The following is a 22,292-nucleotide window of genomic DNA, read 5'->3' as shown; positions in this document are numbered from 1 at the left end:
TGCGGTCAGGAGTCTGGAGCACTCAGGGTCCGGGGTCTGCGGTCCGGCGTCTGGAGCACTCAGGGTCCGGGTCTGCGGTCCGGGGTCTGGAGCACTCAGGGCCCGGGTCTGCGGTCCGGCGTCTGGAGCACTCGGGTCCGCGGCGCTCGGGGTCCGGGGTTCTCAGGGTCCGAGGTCCGGGGTCGGGTCTGGGTCCGAGGCGTTCGGGGTCCGGGTCGGGGTCCGGTCCTCGGCGTCCAGGTTCCGGGACTACGCGTCCCAGCAGGCCGCGCGCGTCACTTCCGGCGGAGGCGGGCGCGACGAGTGTTTACTTCCGGCCGCCGGCGGGGCTGAGGCCGAGCGAGGCGCGGGCCCCGCGCAGCCATGGACTGGCTCATGGGGTGAGTGGCGGGCTGGGCGCCGGCCTGCGGCGCGCGGGGAACGGCGGGCGCCGGGCGGGTCCTCCGCTGCCCCTAGGCCGCGTCCGCTGGCTGCGCGGCGGGCCGGGGCGGGGACGCGCGGCCTGGGCAGTCGTCCAGCCGAGCGCTCGCGGCGTCCTCTCGAGGGGCGCGGCGCCTCCGTACGCTCCGGCGGCCCTTCCCGCGGCGGCGACCGGGCGGCTCATCCTGCGGGGCCCGCCGGGGGCGGGGCTGGCGCTGTCCGAGGGCCTGGACCCCGGAGCCCGGAAAGCCAGGCAGGGTTGCTGGACACTCGGCCGGCGTCTCGCGGGCCCTGGGTGGTAGGGCAGGGGCGTGCGGGCTGCCCACGGAGGGCCACGGCCGTGGAGGCGGCCCTCTCCTTGTGTGCATGCGGTCCAGCGAGGGGCAGACCAGGGGCCAAGTCGGAGTGCAGGATGGGCGGGCGCGGGGCAGCTTGGGTCGGAGAGAGGCAGCAGAGCAGCCCAGCCTGGCTGCCCACTAGCAGCGTGCGCCTCTCTAGACCTGCTTGTCACAAGGAAACGGTGGAACCTGCAGTACAGGGTTGAGAAAGGGTAAACTGAGGTGAAGGCCAGCGCATGCTCGGCATGTCGTGAATGTTGGCAGCTGTCAGTAACAGAGAGACCTCATGTACAGGCCTGTGCAGCCCACGGGCTCTGAGACTGGAAGGCACACAGCTGTGTTCACCCTATTCCCGAATCGCACAGTTGCTCTCTTCATTTATGGGTTAGAGGCAACCTGGCCACTGAGCAAATCCGCTTTGGAGTGGCCACAGGACTTGGTGGCAGGAGGACGACTGAGGAAGCCGCCCATTGTAGTGTGTGACCCTTACGTGTCTATGTTGGTGGGTAGCAGGTGCTTTGTGCTGGAGACCGACCAGCAGGAAGACTTTAAGCTGACCACATCTGTGCTTTGTGAACTTCGCTGTCATCATGGTGAATATCCAGACATGTCGGATTTCTGAGTTCTGTAACTCTTCTCAAGACCTTGGTGACAAGTAGCTCTCCAATGAAGGACAGCTGAGCACTCATCTCCTACTCTGGACTGGGGCCAGCACAGGTGCTAGAGGCAGGCTGCAAGGCCCTGGGAAGGGAAGGAGCATTTGTTGCTCCTGGCTGTAAAAATCCAGAGGCAGCTCTGACAGGACAATGAAGATTTAAAAAGAGGGATTAAGAGGCAGTGTGGCTATGTTTTTTTGTGTTTTAAATTTAGTGGACTGCAGATGGAACATTGGGAACCATAAACTCTTAACAGTCCCTGGAATAAGAACCTCTTTTATAAGTGGTGTATTTCATGTCAGGTTCTTTCTTGAGAACCTATTTTCAAGTTGGTGTCCTAGGATTGGGGAGCCCAGATGGATGGCCCAGGTGTTCCTCCATCCCTCCTCCTGCTGCTCATTTCACTTGTCTACCGAACATCTATTATGAAAACAGGAAGATGTGCAAGGTGCAGAGCAAGGGGGCCTCACGAGACCCCCAGATCTTGCCCCATCTGCCCGTTACTCACTTGATCAGGTTCCTCCCCTGGAGGAGAGCCAGCAGGGGTTCAGTAGTGAGTGAAGGGGCTGCTCTACCTCCCACCCAGGCACGCTTGTGTGCTCTGTGGTAGGCTTCATTTGCCACTAATCCTTTAACTAGGGGTTGGTCTGGAAAAATTGGGAAACTTTTCAGTTTCTTGATACTTTCTTAATTTAAACTATTCAGTGTCAAGCAGGTATTTCAGAGTATAGTTCTCTTATGTTTTAAAAAGATTTTTTGTTTTAAGAAAGGGTTTCTTTGGATGAGTTCATGTTGGGTGTCAAAGTGTGGAATCAGGGGAACAGCCAACAGTGCCCACTGCCTTCTGGGTAACAGTTGTTAGAACCAGAGGAGTGGTCTGCAGATGGGCAGGTGAAACCACATCTTCCCTTTCACCAGGGGAGGCCAGCCGGGCCTGCTGAGCTTCTAGCAGCCTTATCTCGGGCTCCAGCTGCTCCCAGGAAGGGAGGCTCTGCAGGAAAACATGCTCAGGGAAGCCAGGGCAGAACTGGGCACGTTAGGACTTGGCGGGACCGTGCCAGGACGTTTCTGGAGTGTTGTGAGGTGTGGCCCTCAGCCTCTCTTCCTGTACATTTCCTCTGATTGGCGTTCCTCTGAGCTGGCTGTTGAAGTCCTGTCCAGACTCTCTTCCTTCCTTCCTTCCTTTTCCTTTCTTACAAAAAGTGATTTATAAATCAATAGGGTTGCCACCTGTGTAGTCAACTGCTCTTCTGTTCTAGGCAGTGGGGACAGGTACTGAAGTCGGGGAGAGGAAGAACTCTAGTGTGCTGTTTGGTGCTTAGGGGATGCTTCTGTCTCCTTTGCTTGTAGCAGCAGGCATTTGTGAACAGAAGGTATGGCTGTAGTTTACATTTGCTCTAACAGAAAGCACAGTACAGAGACTCCTGAGCACCTGCAAGTCAGGAGGGAACAAACTTCCTCTCTCCTGAGTAATGGGAGCGAACTGTCCTTCCTGTCAGGCCACCCCAGCCATGAGCCTCCACCCTCTGCACCAGGCCTCAAGGGAGTCTCCCTGGGACACTGCTGGCTCTTTTGGAGCTGCAGGCACTTTCACAGTGGCACTCTCCTGCTGCTCTTGGCTGCAGGTGTGGTGGTGAGGGGCCTGTAGAGCTCTCTGGCACTGGCAAGAGGAGGCAGAACTCAATGTTGGCTGTTCTGTAGAGTGCAGTTGACAGTGGTGACTTTTACTCAACTGACAGGTATTTGCTATGTGGCCCCAGGGCTTGTAGCCTGTCTGGAGCTGCCTTCAGCAGCCTGTGCTCTAAGGGAAGGCCTGTATGCAGGTGGCCGCCTTCACCTCCCTGCTTCTCTCACAGGTGCTGTTTCCGGTGACTGACACTGACTGGACTTGCTGGAGTCTAGCTTTGTTTCAGCAACTTCCTGGAGTATCAGTTACATGCTACAAAGTTTGGCTATTTTAAGTGTACAATTAAATAATTTTTAGGTAAATTACAGGCTTTCGTAACCATCATCCTGGTTTAATTTTAGAGTGCTGGTGTCCCTCCCTGAAGAACCCCCTGGTCCTTTGGGTTGTCCTCCCTGCCGGAGGCAAGGCTGCCTCAGGGTGTTTAAGGTTTGGCCTTTCATACAGGAGGAGTCAGATGTCTGGCCTTGGACTGTCATGTTGTGTACCATTCTTAAAGTTCGTCTGTGTTGCAGTTTGTCCTTTTTGCTGCCCCAGGAGATCACTGTTTGGAGGCACACACATTATGCTCCTCCATTCACCCATGGACGGACCTCTGGGTTGTGTCCACTCTGCAGTCGTGGCTGATGCTGTTGTGACCCAGCCTCTCCCAGCAGTGAGCTGGGCTCTTCCTTGGCCAGGGTCTCCCAGTCCTGAGCTCTCTGGCCACCCTGAAGGGCTCCAAGATCAGTGCTTCGTTCAGGTTCTCACACTGGCAGAGTAGAGCCAGGACTAGCACAACAAGGCATCGTGGAGCGAGTAAGGAGGGTGAGTAGGGATTTTCCAAGGAGAAAGGAGGAAAGGTGTGGCCAGGAAGCAGAAATGGCTGTGCGGAAGTGTGCTGGAAGAGGGTCTTGCAGCCAAGCTGCGCAGCAGGCAGCCAGCCCTCTGTGAGCCGTGATCTCAGAAGCAGACTCTTTCCACCAGGGCTCTTGGGCTGGGTTTGCAGAGGTTTCTGTTGAGGGGATGTTGCTTTCCAGTTTTCTTTAAAGAGGGCAATGATCACCCTCAGCAACACTTGGTTTCTCTTGTGTCCTGCTTGGAGCATCCCCTAGGAGCCCCCACACCAAGTGTCCTTGAAGCAATAGGAGATAGGCAAGGTGTGAGCCCGTTGGAGGCATTGCAGGAAGGCTTTGCTGAGCAGGGCTGGCAGGTGGTGGCTGTGAATCCCAGTGCAGGTATGTCAGGCACAGTATGAGGCTGGTGTCACAGGGCTGAACCCACTACTTGGCAAGGCTTCTTCCCGGGTCTGGGGAGCCAGTGCCCAGGGCTGCCTGCCAGATCTTGCTATCAAACGGTGTGCTTGGCACTGCAGATGAGGTTGTGCTTGCCTATAAAACTGAGGAGGTTTTATAAAAGCAGGAGGGGTTGTGGTCTCTTCTGTGGTCATCAGGTGTAGGAAGGTGGATGTTGGAGGTCACCTTGGTGGGGATGCCCTGCATTTTCTATTGTCCATGTAGTGGCCATGGAAACAAATACTCAAACCCCACTTCCTGTGTTTGTGTAGACACAGCTCTGTGGTACTGTATGGGGTTCAATTTGAAGAGCCTGTGGTGGTGAGCAGACCCGGACCCTCGCCTGCTCCTCTGCTGCTTCTAGTTGGCTCCTGGGGGCATGCTGGGGAGTTCAGAGGGGCCAGTTTCCTGCTGGGGATCCCTGTGCCCAGCCTCCAGCCGCTGATCCAGGAGAGAAGGTGGTGTGCATTGCTCCTGCTGTCTGGGCAGAAGTGCCTCCTGTTCTTTGCCTGCCTGCTGTTTGTTGTTCTTTCTGCATGGGATTTTTGTAGCTGGGGCACACTCGCTGGTGCTCACTGCAGTTCTGTGGGACAGTGCCTGGCACACGGAAGTAGAAACAATTGAACAAAATTAAATATGGATGGTTCAAGAGAGAAGGAGGAGATGTTGGCAGGGCATCCAGGCCACATGTGGTCCGTTGCCCTTCTTGGTGTGGGTCCTGTGTCTCTGGACCTGGCCATGCGCAGATTGCTGTCTCCCGGTCCTTCTCTTTGGGGTTTTCTGTCAGCATGTGCAGCTACCTGGCTGCATGGTTGTCAGAGGTTCCCGTGGCCCTTGGTGGATGTATGCTGGGGCAGCAGGGGTACAGGTAAGTCCACATCACGTGTTTTGTGCTACGGCTGAGCTTTTGCTGGTGGGTTGACTGGTGGTGACTTGGGTCAGCTTGAGTGTTTTGGCGTGGCAGGACAGGGAGCACCCACAGAGAAGTAGCTCCTCCCCATGTACCGGGAGGTGGCGGGGCAGGAGGTAGGAGTAGAGGTCTGCACTCTGCTTGTTGCCTGTGTCCTTTTGGGATCATGGTTTTCTCTTAGTTGCCCTTCAGCAGCACCCCTTTCCTTCCCACCTTGGGGAACAGCCTCAGGAGCCCTTGGGGGATCTGCACCGTGACAATCAGCTCCCACCTTGCTAGGCTGTGTCCCTAGTTTGGAAAAGCCTGTGAGTGCCAGGTGGCCCTGAAGAGCCAGATGCCTGAGTTTGGAGCTGCCCTGGGAGTGAGCCCAGTGGTGTAAAATTAGCTCAGGCGTGGTACAAGCATGCTTGGCTTGTCCCTGTGGGGTCTAGCTATGCGTGCCTTTGGCCGGGTCCCCAGCCTGCCTCCAGGTCCTCCACAGGGGACACCGTTGCCTGACGGAGCTGCTGTAGGTCTTCTCCTGGCACACCTGCCTTCCCACTCTATGGCCTCTTTTGGTGTCATCACGTGTGGCAAGCTAGGTGCCATGTGACAAGCAGTAAGTGGCATTGTGAGGCATAAAACCTTGAACCAGAGAGCGTGGTCAAATTGAGTGGCCGCCTTCGTCCTACACCAGGGAACCTCCCTGCTGCTGGGGGCAGGGGGTAGGGGTGGGAGAACCCTGAGGGGTCCCTGAGGGTGCCTCAGGATTGAGGTGGGAGTGGCTGCCTCCACCCCCCAAGCCAGCGTGGGCATGGGTACTTGTTTTTATTTCATATTTTACAGTTGAGTATAGTCTTTATTATTTTATTTTTGGCCTTTAGTGTTTGGTGAGTGGATTGTACTGTAGATTGCGCATCTGTACTGGCACCTGTGTGCCAGCTGCCTTGCTGCAAGTCCTGCTGGCCATGCAGAGGAAGCCAGGCAGGAGGGTGGGGACAGGCTGTGGACAGGAAGGGAGGGGGCCTGAGCATCACTCTGGGTAACAGCAGAGGTCCTGCTGGGCTCACCTCTGGAGACTGTCTTGTGGGAGTTGTAGGTTCACACTGATGCCTCAGTGGTGCCAGTAACCAGGCACCATTTTTATTTTTAAATATTTTTTCTCCCAGTACTTAGATGATTTTTTTCTTTCTACAGTTTTTCATTGGTGCATTATACTTGTACATGATGATGGGATTTGTTGTTACGTATTCATACATGCACACAATATAATGGTAGGATTTGTCCAATATCACTCCACATGTTCCCGCTTCCTTCCCTTCCCCCACATCCCTTTCCTCTACTGATCTCCCTTTGAGTTTCATGAGATCCTTAACCCCATCTTTCTTTTCCTTTTTCCACTCTAGCTTCCACATAGTAACCAGGTTTTAAAAAATGCAATATGAAATGTAATAAACCAACAAAGACCTTGTGATGTTAAATGGGAAATGTTATGAACTTGCAATTTTATATAGTCATCTCTTAGTATTCCTGGAAGGCTTGGTCCTAGGACCCCTGGGATATCAAATCCTTGGAGACTGAGTTCCTTACACGAAAGACTGTTCATTCACATAGAACCTATGCAGGTCCTCCTGTGTACTTAATGTCATCAATAGGTGATTTGTTATACCTGACACAAAGAAACTGCTGTGTGAATAGCATTGTTTAGGGAATAATGACTGTTACATATTCAAGGCATAGTTTTTTAAAAACTGTGTTTGGTCCTGGGTTGGTGAAGCCACTGATGGATCCCCAGATACAGATGCTGACAGGAAGTATGTATTTCCCAGCCATGTGTCCATGCACGTGCCCAGAACACCATGGATCTGCCTGCCTTAGCTCTGCTGGTAAACTGCCTCAACGAGGCCAGGCAAGTCCTCCAAGCAGGTGATGTCCTGCTTTCGTTGGCTCTTGGCTGTGACTTTGAAGCAGTGGTGGGTCTGGGCAGAAAGCATAGCTTCACACTCTCTCTCTCCCGTGCTGGGGATGGAACCCAGGGGTCTGCACATGCTAGGAAACATGCAGAGAGCACAGGTTCACACTCTCTCTCTCCAGTGCCGGGGATGGAACCCAGGGGTCTGCACATGCTAGGAAACATGCAGAGAAAACAGCTTCACACTCTCTCTCCAGTGCTGGGATGGAACCCAGGGGTCTGCACATTCTAGGAAACATGCAGAAGAGAGCACAGCTTCACACTCTCTCTCTCCAGTGATGGGGATGGAACCCAGGGATCTGCACATGCTAGGAAACATGCAGAGAGCACAGCTTCACACTCTCTCTCTTCCGTGCCGGGATGGAACCCAGGCCCTGCACATGCTAGGAAACATGCAGAAGAGAGCACAGCTTCACACACTCTCTCTCCAGTGCTGGGGATGGAACCCAGGCCCTGCACATGCTAGGAAACATGCAGAGAGCACAGCTTCACACTCTCTCTCTCCAGTGCTGGGGATGGAACCCAGGGGTCTGCACATGCTAGGAAACATGCAGAGAGCACAGCTTCACACTCTCTCTCTCCAGTGCTGGGATGGAACCCAGGGGTCTGCACATGCTAGGAAACATGCAGAAGAGAGCACAGCTTCACACTCTCTCTCTCCAGTGCTGGGGATGGAACACAGGGGTCTGCACATGCTAGGAAACGTGCAGAGAGCACAGGTTCACACTCTCTCTCTCCAGTGCTGGGGATGGAACCCAGGGGTCTGCACATGCTAGGAAACGTGCAGAGAGCACAGCTTCACACTCTCTCTCTCCAGTGCTGGGATGGAACCCAGGGATCTGCACATGCTAGGAAACATGCAGAGAGCACAGCTTCACACTCTCTCTCTCCAGTGCTGGGGATGGAACCCAGGCCCTGCACATGCTGGGAAACATGCAGAGAGCACAGCTTCACACTCTCTCTCTCCAGTGCTGGGGATGGAACCCAGGGGTCTGCACATGCTAGGAAACGTGCAGAGAGCACAGCTTCACACTCTCTCTCTCCAGTGCTGGGATGGAACCCAGGGATCTGCACATGCTAGGAAACATGCAGAGAGCACAGCTTCACACTCTCTCTCTCCAGTGCTGGGGATGGAACCCAGGCCCTGCACATGCTGGGAAACATGCAGAGAGCACAGCTTCACACTCTCTCTCTCCAGTGCTGGGGATGGAACCCAGGGGTCTGCACATGCTAGGAAACATGCAGAGAGCACAGCTTCACACTCTCTCTCTCCAGTGCTGGGATGGAACCCAGGGGTCTGCACATGCTAGGAAACATGCAGAAGAGAGCACAGCTTCACACTCTCTCTCTCCAGTGCTGGGGATGGAACCCAGGGATCTGCACATGCTAGGAAACATGCAGAAGAGAGCACAGCTTCACACTCTCTCTCTCCAGTGATGGGGATGGAACCCAGGGGTCTGCACATGCTAGGAAACGTGCAGAGAGCACAGGTTCACACTCTCTCTCTCCAGTGCTGGGGATGGAACCCAGGGGTCTGCACATGCTAGGAAACGTGCAGAGAGCACAGCTTCACACTCTCTCTCTCCAGTGCTGGGATGGAACCCAGGGGTCTGCACATGCTAGGAAACATGCAGAAGAGAGCACAGCTTCACACTCTCTCTCTCCAGTGCTGGGGATGGAACCCAGGCCCTGCACATGCTAGGAAACATGCAGAGAGCACAGCTTCACACTCTCTCTCTCCAGTGCTGGGATGGAACCCAGGCCCTGCACATGCTAGGAAACATGCAGAGAGCACAGCTTCACACTCTCTCTCTCCAGTGCTGGGATGGAACCCAGGCCCTGCACATGCTAGGAAACATGCAGAGAGCACAGCTTCACACTCTCTCTCTCCAGTGCTGGGGATGGAACCCAGGCCCTGCACATGAGGAAACGCACAGAGAGCACAGCTTGATGGCTGAGGGGTGCTGCTCCCTGAAGTAAAAGGCCAGCTCAATGAGGTGCAGGTCTGGTGCCGCAGGGGCCAGGGTCAGCTGCCAGACTGTGGCCCTGCACACCAGGTGAATCTCTAGCATGGGTGTGGCTGAGGCCTGGGCTGGGGTGAGGTTGGGTCCTGCTCATTTGCTCCTGCTTGTCTACTCCTTGGAGTGTCCTAACTGGAGGAGGACTCTCCTCTCCCACTCTAGCCCCCCAGGGTGCTCCTGTGCTGCCTGCGGCAGTGGCTGGGCTGGCAGGCCTGGAGGGCCTTGCTCCGGTGCCTCTCCACTAGGATCCTTGCTTTGTCTCCCAGCGGAGCAGGGCTGTCACCCATGGAGGGTTTCCTCGGCTAGCGTAGGCGCTCCAACTCTGCTCCAGGACTTGTCACGTACTAAAAGTCACTGGGTTTGGTGAGTGGTCGTCAGTGTTTACTGTTTTAGAAATCAAAGGTAAAAAAACCTTTAATTCCTTTTGGAAGGATGAGTCCCAGCATGTGTCGACACTAACCATTTTAAATGAGGAGTCCGTTTGCTGGAGTACAGAGTGACCGGAGAGTGTGTTGCTTCCCTCCCTGGCATCGGCTCCCCTGGTGGTTCTCCCGTGGCCTCACACCTCTTTGGGCTTGTGCAGCACTCCACCCTGCAGTTGAGAGGGATGATGGTGAGGGGCCCTCTGTGCTTGTGGTACTGCCCGGGGTCCCTTGTGGGCCTCGATCCCGCTCAGGCACTGCTGCTCTCGGCCTCTCAGTGCTGGGCCTCCACCACAGGAACCACAGTGGGTGCGTTGGAGGCTGAGAGCCTTGCCTCCACAGTTTCTTGTTGGTCAAGGCATCGGAGTGCCCAGATTTGGGCGCAGGAGTGGAAGGGGACAGCCTGCCTCTGGGGCTGGGGGCCGTGTGGGGACAAGTGGGTATGCTGGGCCAGCTGTTCCCAAGATCCCAGTGTCCCTGGAGTGCTGGTAGCAGTCCCCAGCCTTCCATTCTGGGGCAGGTGAGGCCCGTCAGGAAAGGTACAGGGAGACTGACTTCTGCATGCAGGTGTGGAGAGTAGGTCCCAGGGCCCAGGTGGGCAGCCTCTGTCCTCACCCTTGAAGTGGCCGAGTTGACCTTGCCAGCAGGGCTTGGAGGATGAGAGTCCTCCAGGTGATGTGGACGTGGTGCTGGCCCACTCCCCTCAGGCTGAGGTGAGGCGGACCCACTGCTGTTCCCGCATGTTGCTGTGGCTGCTCTGATGTCTCCTTATTTCAGGAAGGCTGCTTACACCGCAGCCAGGTCCTCAGAGGGTGAAAGTTGGCAGATGTGCTTTAAACCTCATCCCGGACCCCCAGTGTTGCCTACTCCCACTCTGCCCCACCTGCCTGGTCCTGGTCCTCAGCAGCCGGCACTCAACTCTGCCTGTCCTCCCCACCTGCAGAGCACAGTGTGCAGCAGTGGGCACTGGGCCTTGCCCTCACCCACCTCCCTGAGCCGCCTCCCCTGGAGCTCGTCCACACAGGCAGCACAGCTCCTGAGAGCGGACCAGTCATGGGCACAGCACCTGCTCTTTCAGGGCAATCGTGGCACTGTCTTGGCCCATGGGTCCTCAGCGCTAACCGGAGCCTGGCTGGGGCGCAGGCCCATGGTAGGAGTGGCTGCTTCGAGCACTGCCGAACTGGAGTTCTAGGGAGGGTCTGCTTCAAGGGATGGCCAGGTGCAGAGGAGCTGCCTGGGTGCCTCCGGCCTGGTCCCATTCCTGAGTGGCCCATGCCTTCTGGTCTGTGACCCCGGGATCCTGGCGGAGGCTGTGTGACACCAGCATGTCTGTGGATGTGGGAGGGCTGCTGAGGCCCACCACCCTGGGCCCCAAGCACTGTGGCCAGGCTTTCTTACCTGGGGCCACTCTCCTGCCTGTCGCTCTGCGTGCTGTTGTTATGTGCCATCACAGGACACACGGCACCACGTGCTCAAATGCCAGCATCCCTGTGGGCAGCAGAGAAGCACTAAGGCCACTGTGGTGAGCAGAGGGTGGTGCCCGAGCCCTGCCTCTCCCCAGCCTGCCTCGCCTGAGCCCTGCCTCGCCCCAGCCCTGCTGGAGCATTTGCCTTCTTCGGTTGAGTGTTTTAGAAGGCCTGTCCCTCTCCCTGCATGCAGCAGGTGGGCTTACTCTGCCCCTTCAGCTGGACAGCACCTGCCTTTGCGCCCACCTCTGTCCATCTGGCTGGAAGCTTTCCCAGAGTGTCCTGCATTCTGCCGGCAGGCATGCCGCACTGTGCCTCCCTGTGGTGACCTCGTGCTGCCTTCAGGCTGACCTTTCAGGCCCTCTGCAGGCAGATCTGCTTTTTCTGTCTTGCGTGCTCCTGTCAGCATGGCTCCCCAAGGGCTGTGCAGCTTCATGGTGCATGCCAGGCCCTGTGTTCCTTCCCATCTCCTTTGGGAGCCCTGGCTGCCTCCCTAAGGCCCAGCCCCTTTCTCTCTTTCCCTGATTTCTGGCAGGGGGTGGCCACTCGCCTGCCCCGCCTTTAAATTCCTCCCTTTGCTCTTCTCCTGCCTTCTTTCCTTCCTTCTCAGTGTTTATTGAGGTCAGGTCTGTGACCAGCAGTGCAGGGCAAGGCAGTGAGGCCCACAGGTGGACACCTCCTCAGAGCCTTCCTGTCCTCTAAAAGGAGACACCTCACTTTGGAATGGGGACACATGCCCATGTTGGATACCCAGCCCTTCTCTTAGGGGCAGGCCACCTGCCTGCCTTGAGGAAGCAGTGCCACCCTTCATCCTGGCTGGTTTCTGTCAGTGTCACTGGAGTGTTGTGAGGACGGAGCAGTTACCCTCTGCATGTGCTTGTCTTCGCTCCGGAACTGCTTCTGCCCAGGTCAGCTTGTGTGCCTGCAGGCCACCTGGGCTTTTCCTCCTGCCTCATTCTCGCCCTCCAGCCATGAAGACTAGTGCTGCCACCATGCCACAGCCTGCAAATAGCAGCCAGTTTGCGTGCCTTTAAGGGCGGGAGGCTATGGGGACACTGGCAGGTGACTGCGCTTAGACCTGCTGGGTGGGGCTGGCAGTTCAGGTTGATGCCTTGAGTCTGTCCAGCAGGTGTTTGGGAGAACCAGGGGCGTCTGAAGAAGACTCAGTGGCAGAGGAGGCCTGGCTCCAGCTGGCAGCAGGTGCAGTTCTCTGTGCAGGCAGCTGCTGACCCACTCTGAAGGGCTGCTGGGTTGGAGGCTTTGGGTGGGTTCTGGCTTCTGAACATGATAGGCTTTCTCAGTGCCCTTGGGCTGTCCTCAGGTTCCAGGAGATGGGAGGAGCTAGTGGTCACCACCCAGTCCCAGCTACTGATTAGCTAGAAGCTGCTAAAATAAATATACCTCCTGGGCAAGGCTGCTCCCTACCTGATCAGGCTGTCTCCCCCTTAGGTCAACCTACAGGCCGAGGGGCCCAACTGAGAAGGGACCAGACCTCACTTCAGTGGGCAAGGCAGGCATGAACCCCAGGGCCAGGTGCCAGCCTGGAAACCAGGCCTGACAGGTCTGTGCTGTGGGGAGCTGAGGTCCACTGGCTTCCGGGCTCGTTCAGCTTAGTGTCGCCTTGTGAAGGCACCGCGGGGCAAGGATACACCCTGGAGAGAAGTGCTAGGGTGATTCCTTATTTAGGAAGAGCTCCTGAACCCCAGGCCCAGATCTGAGGGATATGGGTGCTCAGCGCTTCCTGCACAGCCTAGACTGATCTACCGTAGCACTGTGGGGTGCCTACTAGCCGCCACGTCATGTGGGTGAAGGAGGAAGGGGCCATGCTGGCAGAGCAGCCTGCTCCTGGTGCTTCAAGAAACCCCACTGGTAGACGCTGCACTTTGCTGCTTGGTCAGGCTGCTGTAGGGGCTGCTCCTCTCTCCTGCATGTGTCTGCATTGCCCATGGCCTGATGGACGCTGCCGGGTTCCCTGGCTGCCCATTCCAGCAGACCCCGTGAGCTTCACCAGTGAATGGGCGCTCAGCACAGGCCCTAGGGAGAGACACACAGGAGCTGATGCCATTGAGTCAGCCCTGCACAGCAGAGTGGCGAACACTGTGGGCTCAGCAGCAGGACGTTCTCGGTGCCCTGGCGTCATCTGGGTGAGTGCCTTTGCAACAGTGTCTGGTGGATGGCTGGTGAGGGGATAGCAGTCAGGACAGTATCCTGCCACTGGTCCTGGCATGTGGGTCCACAGGACCCCTTTTCACTGACTGCTTTCCTGTGAATCAGGAATGACCGTTTTTGCCCTACCGAGGGTGGGGCAGGCCGGTTCCTGCAGAGGCTTCTGGCATAGCACCCGGGCACCTGGGGGCAGGAAAGAAAATGAGGTGGCCATTGTCACTGTTGTTGTGTTTCATTGTTGGTGTTTAGGACAGACGGGAAGGTGCATAGAGAGGCCACCAGGGCCTTGCACTGTGTCAGTACAAGAAAGGGCAACTTCTGGAAAGATGCTGCCAGTGTTGGGTGCCACTAGGTCCTTCTGGCAGCTTAGAAAGGCGATTGCAGCGTGCGTTCCCTCGAGATCTGAGTGTGTCTGTTTAGACGTGCCGTTTCTGGTGGTCCCTGCAGCCGTCAGGAGCCAGGCGAGGCCAGCCTGACGACTCCTCCATGCCATCTTCACTTCCTTGCCCTCCAGCCTGTGCGCCTCCAGGGGTCAGGACAGCTCGTCTGTGCCTCTCCCCCAGCCTGCTGTGGGCACACACTCAGGACTGTTCATTGCACTCACGGAATGATAACAGGTGTGCCTCAAGTCTTTTGTAGGTGACACTGGAGGGGGACAAGGTCCTGTCTTGTGGGACTTGGCATTTCATGTCTATCATAGGAGTAGGAAGCACAGAAAGCAAAAAGCAAATTGTCCCACTACCAGGAACAGTTACTGTGAACTTTGAGCTAAAGCTGTGTCCTACCTCTGTGGCCCCAGAGTCAGTAAGCAGTCGTGGGGTAAAAGATGCTTGTGTCCCTGCCAGGGGATACCTGTCCTGTCCAGGTCCACTGTGCAGCTTGCATTCAGGAGGCAACAGTCTGGCTTCACTGGTGGGCCACAGCTGCCCGTCTCCAGTAGGCTCCTCCCACGCTTTGCATCGAGCAGCTCTGGTGTGCACATGGCAGTGGTCCAGGAGGTCCAGTGGTCCAGCCCATACCTGGGAGCCTTGTGGGTGGAATGGCACAAGCAAGGGGCCAGTGAGGGAGGTCTGCTGATAACACCATCTTACTCTGACTTCTTTGTGCACAGCATCCTCCCTGCCCCTGCCAGCACAGCAAGGCACTGGGATGGGACTGGCTGAGGCTCACACACAGTGGTGTAAGGCATGGCCTTGGCTGTCCCATGGAGCAGGCCACAGTGTTGTCTGCCAGGAGCTGTGATGTGGGGTTGCTCTGTCAGGTCTGGGTCTCCATCACTATCCCTGCTGTGTGAGGACGATGGTCTCTGGCTGGCAGGTGGTGGCTGTACCTGCAGCCTTTGCAGTAGAAGCTGTGTTTGCTTAGGGGAGGAGGGACAACACTGGGGCTCCTAGTAAGCTTTCACCACGCTTGTTGGCCCTGCAGGTGATGGAGGTGCTGGGCTCAGGTGTTCTGTGTGCCCGCAGGTGTGGTAGTCTGTGGTACAGGGCTGCTCCTGGATTCTGTGTGCTGGTCCTTCTGGGACAGAGGAACCACCCCCTGGGTGCCCCACCCAACCTGCTGATTTCAGAGTCAAGTAGCTCTGCCCACAACCATGGCCTCTGCATTTCTTCTGGTGCTTTGTATTTAACTGATGGCTCAGGGGTGTGATCAATGGGTAGCCATAGCTGCCTCCAGGCACCTGTTGGTGCCCTCTGCTGGCTCTGCTGTCATCTTGGCCAGGTCCTCCCAGCCCAGACAGGTGTGAAAAAGTAGGAATTCCTGGACCCCTGCCCTTCTGAACACTGGTGTCATCTGCCAGGTGCAGTTGGCGGGGCAGGAGCCCTGCTGCAGTGTAGTTTTTCTTTGTCTTTTGTATGTGTGTGTGCTACGAATTGAACCAGGGAATCTTGCAAGCTAGGCAAGTGCTCTATTACTGAGCTCTGTCCCCAGCCTAACACAGCTATTTTCTGTCATTTCCAATAAAAATAATAATATGTACTCTGAAATGACATTTGTAGGACTCCAGGGCAATGACCAAACCCTGTAAGATAAGGACCCTGGCCATGTCCCTGGTGAGAGAGACTGGGTTGCACTGTGTCCTGAATGCCCTGGGCCAGCTCCTGGCTGTGGGGTCTGATTCAGAAGCCTGTTGTTTCCTGGGCTGACCCACCCTGTAGCCCTTTCCTCTTAGAAGAGGTACCTAAGGCAGAGGGGACCTGTGACCTGGTTTTATTTGGACCTTCCACAAAGCCATCATAGAGGAGACGAGTATGCCATCCTACTTAGCAGACCCTCTGGCAGACCCTGTTGCCTATGTGACAAAGTCCAGATCCATCTCCCTCCAGGCTCACCCCATGTGCCCAGCCATGGGGCAGCCTGGCTCACCCTCTGATGTTCCTTCTTCTACTGGTGCACCTGGCCTGTGCTCAGTCATGTCCGCAGCCAGGGAACCCCCATCTGCCTGCCTGACTCCCGCACAGAGACCCTGCATGACTTCTCTGGCCCTGGCGCTTGGGTGCCTCAACTCCAGCCCCCCTGTGCCAACAGCCTTGGGACCTAGACAGATGGGGCAGGTGGAGCTTTCTAGTCACTGAAGGACTTGGTAGGCGCACCCTTCCTCTTTTTCCTGGGTCCTGGGGGAGGACACAGCAGCCCTGCTGGCTGAGCTGCAGGAAGGTCCTCCATTAATCTCAGGGAGAGCATTAGTGTTGGGAAGGACAGCTCAGCTAGCTCTAGCCCAAAGTCAAGTGAGTTCTGAGGCCCAGGAGCACACCCGGACTGATTTAGAGGGCAGAGGGTGTGCCACCTGTGGGCCACACACCCTTCATGAACTAGAGGAATGTGTAGACCCGGCCCAGACCTCAGCAAGTCTCATGGTCTTGAAATCACTCTGAGCATGTTTCTGACCAAAGCAGCATTGAACCAGAAATTGACGAGGTAGTAAATCCTTATGCGTAGACACGAGGAAGCACACTTCTTTTTAATTTTTTTTTATTTTTAGAGCATTATAATTATACATAGTATTTGAGATCATTTTGACAAAACAATACATGCAAGGAATTTGATTTCAATCCCTATTCCCCCCTCCCCCTTCCTTTCCCTCCTCCCCCACTTCCCCCTTTCCTTCTCCTCTTTTCTAGTGATCTTTCCTTCACACCTTTATTTAAGTTTGATTGGATTTTCTACATATATATGTGTACATGTATACAGGTGAAATTCTTTTTGTTACCTTCATATATGTATGCAACAAGCTGTTGTTTATTTCATTCCATTTTTCTACCCTTTCCCTTCCTTCCTCCCTTCTTGTTCTCCTTCCTTTACTCCAGTGGTCTGTCTTATATCTTTGTGATATAAGACAGTCCCCTTCCTTACCACCTTCTTTCCCTTATTTTGCTCTAGCTTTCACATGTGAGAGAAAACATTTGGCTCTTGATTTTCTGAGCCTGGCTTATTTCACTTAGAAGATTTTCTCCATTTCCATTCAGCAAATGCCATTCTTTCTTTCTTGTTTATGGCTGAGTACAACTCTATTGTGTTTATATACCACAATTTATTGATCCATTCATCTGTTGTTGACTTCTGGGTTATTCCATAATTTGGCTGTTGTGAAGTTGTGCTGCTGTAAACATTGAAGTGGCTTTGTCACTATATTCTGCTGATTTTGTTCTTCTTGATAAGTATTGAGGAGTGTGATAGCTAGGTCATAAGGTGGACCTATTCCTAGATTTTTGAGGAATCTCTACACTGTTTTCTATATTAGGTGTATTGATAGTCCCATCCGCAAAATATGACTGTACCTTTTCCCCACATCCTCTCCAGCATTTATTATTGTTTGTGTTCTTAATAATTGCCATTCTAACTGGTGAAATGAAATCTTGGTTTTTATTTGCCTTTCCCTAAATTGCTAGACATATTGAACATTTTTTTTCATCTATTTGTTGGCCATTTGTATTTCCATTTGAGAAGTTTCTATTTAGTTCTTTGGCCCATTTATTAATTGGGTTGTTTTGTTCCTTTGGCATCAATTTTTTTGCATTCTTTACATATTCTGGATATTAATCCCCTGTTAGAAGAGTAACTGGCAATTTTTTTTTTTTCCCGTTCTGTAGTCTCTCTCTTCAGTCTGTTAATCATTTCCTTTGTTGTACAGAAACTTTTTAGTTTGATGTCATCCACTTAGTGGTTTTGGTTTTACTTTTGAGATTTTGGGGTTGTGTTGAGGAAGTCAGTGCCTGTACCTCTATGATAGAGTGCGGGCCCTGTTTTCTTCTAACAGTTGCATGGTTGTGGTCTAATTCCCAAGTCGTAGGTGCATTTTGATTTGACTTTTGTGCAAGGCGATAGATGAGGATCTAATTTCATTCTTCTGCATGGGATATCTGCTTTTCCCAGCTCCATTTGTTAAGAAGGTTGTCTTTTCTTCAACATGCATTTTTGTCACCTTTACCAAAAATCAGATGGCTGTAAGTATGCGGTCTGTCTAGGTGTGTCTGTTCTGTTCCATTGATCTTCCTGTCTGTTTTGAGCCAGTTCCATGCTGTTTGGCTGCGGAGCTCTGTGGTATGATTTGAGATCAGGTATTGTGATGCCGCCTTCATCACTCTTCTTGCTCATCTGCTTTGACTGTTCTGGGCCTCTTATCCTTCCAAATGACTTTCAGGGCTGTTATTTCTAGTTCTGTGAAGAATGTCACTGGCATTTTGATGGGGATTGCATTGAATCTGTACACTGTTTTTGGTAGTATGGCCATTTTAATCGTAGTAATTCTGCCTATCCATGAGCATGGAAAGTCTTTTTATCTTCTGAGGTCTTCGGTTTCTTTCTTGAGTGTTCTATAGTTCCATTATAGAGCTCACCATAGAAGCACACTTCTGAGTAACTGGTGGGACAAAGACAGATTTGTAATGAGACTTAGAAAATGGCTTTTGCTGAAAGATAACACAAGTATTACAAGACTTGCCAGATGCAAATACACCAGAGCAGCTTGGAGCCTTCAGCTTGCCTTTGGCCCACGTGGTAGGAGGAGGAGGGAGATGGGGCCTGGCCTGCCAGAGAGGAGGTGAAGCCTCAAAGAGAGATTTGTTAGGCCAGAGGCTGATTCTGTGAAAACAGGAATAAAGTGAAAAATGCTTGGTGAAACTGATCAACAGGGGCTGGGGGCTGGAGGCGGGGGGAGGGTATGCTGACAGCAAGTTCTGATGAGCCTTGCACGGCCAACTGGGTTTCGGGACCCAGCCCTCACAGCACAGATAGAGTAACTGAACCAGTGGGACATAAGGCCAAAAGCACCCAGTATGACCTCTGGCAATGTCTTGTAGAAGAGACACTGGACTTAGGAAAGAATGATGCAAAACACCCTCTTAGTATTGTTTTATATTGGTTGCATGTCAGAATAGTAATAGTTTAGATCTTTTGTTAAATAAAATACATCAAAATCAATTTCATCTGTTTCTTCTCCTCCTCCTCCTTCTTCCTTCTCCTCCTCCTCCTTCCTTCTTCCTTCTTCCTCCTTCTTAGGATTGAACTTGGGATGCTTAATCACTGAGCCATATCCCCAGCCCATTTTTATTTTTAATTTTGAGACAGGTTCTCACTGAGTTACTGAGGCTGGCTTTGAACTTTCAATCCTCCTGCCTCAGCCTCCCAAACTGCTGGGATTACCAGCTTGTGCCACCATGTCCAGCTTCTTTTACTTCTGAAATGTGGTCACTGAAATTTTAAAGTTATACCCATGGCTCACATTATGGCTTGCATCATATTTTGTGGGGGATGGCACTGTTTGAAATCTTGACCCTCAGATTAAGAAAACTTTTCTTAAAACAGGACCAGAAAGTACTAAACATATAGGAAAAGATGGATGGTTTGACTTACATTAAAGTTGAGCAGCTCTGGTCATCAGATGCTGCCCTTCAGAGTGAAAGGCAGCCCCTCGGGGGTGAGATCAAGACCCGTGACACTCAGCAGCAGCTAGAGGCAGGAGCCAGTGCCTTGGGAAGTGGGAACAAGGTAGAAGGGACAAGCCACTAAGAGGCCATGCAGGTGGCTCTGGCCACATGGTGGGGTGAGCCAGGGAATCCTGGAGGCACAGACCCCACCTGCGTGCTGTTGGCTGTCTGGTGTGGGAGTGGGGAGGACCTTTGTGGGAACAGCCGGTGCAGAGCATGGGCTGGGGAAGTGGAGGCATCAGTTTCCAGTCCTGCCAACCCAGTGGGTCAGCACCTCAGTGCGTGTCCCTCAGTGGTGGCCTAAGGGGCAGGGGCAGGGCTGCTGTCTGGAGGCCCCACTCACCTTGAGGCACACTGACTTGCCAGTGTCTGATGGGAAAAGAGAATGGGACAGAGGAAGGAGAAGAAGGATGCTCAGGGAGCTTTGGACTGTGACTGGCCCTGGGTCAGGGCAGAGCAGTCCCTGAAGCCGTAGGTAGCCCCAGATAAATGCACCTGGACTAACTGTCACACACTTCTCTGGGAGAGGCTCCAGAGGCAGCCTTCGTGAGTGAACAAGAGCCAGGCCTTGCTCCTCCTCTTCTGCCAGCTGAGTTGTGCCTGACTCTGAGCTGTCCAAAGGACGTCAGTCTCCTTGCTGCTTGTTGGAGTCATGGCTGCACCCTGTGTTGCCGACAGTTGTGACTGAGAGCCGGAAGTACCACATCCGTTTCTAGAGGTCACCCTCCTTCTGCAGCACAGCCTCTTCCTGAACTCCTGGTTTTGGTGTGAGGTCTTTAAAAATGCCTGAGCTCATATCAGTCTTCCTGGTTTCCCCAGCCTGGCAACAACCAGACATGCCTTACTGGCTCCAGAGCTCACCCTTCCCCCGTCATGGCTTGTCCCTTCTACCGGTATCCTGTCTCTCTGGCCAGAGTCCCTATTCTCTGCTTTTCTATTGGAGTGGCTAGAGGCTGCTTGGAAGGGTCTCAGATTCATACCCCTACCTCTTGTTCCCATCCAACCACATGCTGGGAGTCCTCCCTACCCTGGTGGTATTTGCTTGCAACAGTTCTTCCTTCTCCTGACCTCTATGTGCTAGCCTTCCCCTGGGAGGCAGGGCCAGTTAGTTCTTGGGGTCTGCATCCCAGGGTCTCACAGGGCTGTCCTGAGGCCAGTGCCCAGTGGATGTGTGCTCAATGAGGGTGGAGAACTATGTGGACAGGGGCACTGAGGCCCCTGGCCTCAGATGCCTTTCCCCAGTTCTGGTGGGCACCCCAGGGTGACAGAAGGGCCCTTCCCATGTCCTGTGGCCCAGGACATCTGTAGGACTGTTCTGCCTAGCCATCTGTCTTGGAGGAGCCCCCCAACATGTCCAGGGGAGCCAGGCAGGCTCCATTAGCTGAACTTGGAGCACGTGGCCCCTGGGTCTGGCATTGGCAATTGAATCTGAGGCTGCCATCTTCATGCATCCCTGTGAAGGAGAAGAAGGGCTATAGAAATGGCCTTGGCACGACCCCCTGCAGAGGTTAAGCATGACTGGTATCGCAGGGGTCAAAGAGGCCACGTTGTAAGAGGGACTGAGGCCTGTGGCAGGCATGCTATGCAAGAATGACTCAGGCCTGTGGTGCCTCCTCACTGGCACTGTCCCCTGCCCTGCCCCTCCTGACTGGACACTGCCCCATGGTTACTGTGCTGGTGAGAGGGAAGCAGACCTGCTTGGGCAACACACCACTCTGGCCACCTCCACCGCCCACACTCTGACAGTCTCTGTCTGATGGCGTGATGGGACAGGCCATGCCAGGTTCTGGCAGCGACCACATCTGAAAGGGAGTCCAGTCCAGAGTGCAGCCACTGGCACATGCCTCCATTGCGCAGTGTTCCCAGGCCCCACCTCGCTTCCCAGCCAGGCTTGGACGTAAGATTTCATTCACTCTGCATTTCTCTTCTCCCTGAAGAGGGAGAGAGCAGGTGCATCTTTCACTTCCCTGAGTTGCCCCGGCCTGAAGCCGTGGACACTTGGCCACTGGCACTGTGGTCTGATGCTTGTGCATTCGGGTCTGATCGGGTAAGGAAGGAAAATGGGACTTCTCTGGGGTTTACTCTTTTTTCAATCACTTCTCCTTTCTTGGGGTGGGGGTGTACTGTACATCTGCCCTATCCCATCCTCCTCTTTAGCCAGGCACCAGACACCCGCTCCCGCCTTCACCCTTCACCCCTGTCTCATGCAGGTCTGTGCATAGCCAGGGGCCTGTGAGGACAGCAGTGGTGCCCTTTGTGGGAACCCACTGTGCGTCTGGCTCTGCACAGCTGAGCCCTGGGTGCTGGGGCCTGTTGTTGTGTCAGCATTCCCTGCAGCAGAGCCCTTCTCGGAGGAGCAGGAGCACAGTGAGGCGGGCAGTGCCTAGGACCTCCCTAGAAAGGTGCTCTTGGCCCACAACTCCATGGCCTGGGCCAGCTGCCCACCTAAGCTTGAGGAGCCTTCCAGGTGTCCTGGCATCCAGACCTGCCCCAGGCTCCCTTGGGTCCCTGGTCACCAGCTCTGTCACCTGGGAGCCCCGAGGGCCTGTCCGTGTGTGCATGGGTGTACCCATGTGTGCACCACTGCAGAGGGAGAAGCACTTCTCCCAGAATTGGCACCGTCCTCTTTCACCCACAGGAAGCAGGCTTTTTGGCTCTTTCCAGAAACATGGAGGGCCTGGCCCTGGTGGTGTCTCGGGTGTCTGGAGGGTGGTGACAGGAGTCTTGGAAGGGCTGTTTCTCATGTCAAAGTGGCTTGTGAAGAAGGAAGGAAGTGTCTGTGACCTCATCCATGGGGCTGGCTCTGAGGACAGCGCAGGCAGGGTGGCACCACTGGGCCTGGAGGATACGTGACTGTGTAGCGGGCGTGGGATTCCCTGCGTGGTGTCCATGTGTTCTGGCAGTGTAAAGGCGTCCTCAGGGCCAGGCCCGCCCCTGACCTCCTCCCTCCCTCCCAAGAGCCTGCTCAGCTCCTCTCCCTGTCTCACTGTCTGGCTCCCTCCCGTCCGTCCCTCAGCTTGTTCCAGTGGAGACCCAGATACAGCTCCTGGTTGCAGC

At 54.5% G+C, this 22,292-nt stretch overlaps 1 protein-coding gene across 3 annotated transcripts in view; it reads left to right on the top strand.

Annotated features, from left to right (window-relative positions):
• Positions 1-287: 287 nt before the first annotated feature.
• Mob2 (MOB kinase activator 2) overlaps positions 288-22,292 on the top strand; it is a 62,060-nt gene continuing 40,055 nt past the window's right edge. The window contains exon 1 of one of the 3 annotated variants that reach the window (XM_047519633.1): positions 288-380. In XM_047519633.1, coding sequence (XP_047375589.1) covers positions 364-380 — 17 coding nt within the window. In that variant the 5' untranslated portion in view covers positions 288-363. Of the gene's footprint in view, positions 381-13,185; positions 13,287-21,241; positions 21,283-22,292 lie in introns of those variants that run through there. The other 2 variants (XM_047519631.1, XM_047519632.1) reach the window with 2 other exon arrangements.

Source organism: Sciurus carolinensis, chromosome 11 (genome assembly GCF_902686445.1).
Source record: "Sciurus carolinensis chromosome 11, mSciCar1.2, whole genome shotgun sequence".
Lineage (NCBI taxonomy): Eukaryota > Metazoa > Chordata > Mammalia > Rodentia > Sciuridae > Sciurus > Sciurus carolinensis.
The sequence above is the reverse complement of the archived record's forward strand: the minus strand, read 5'-3'. Positions and strand labels throughout refer to the sequence as shown.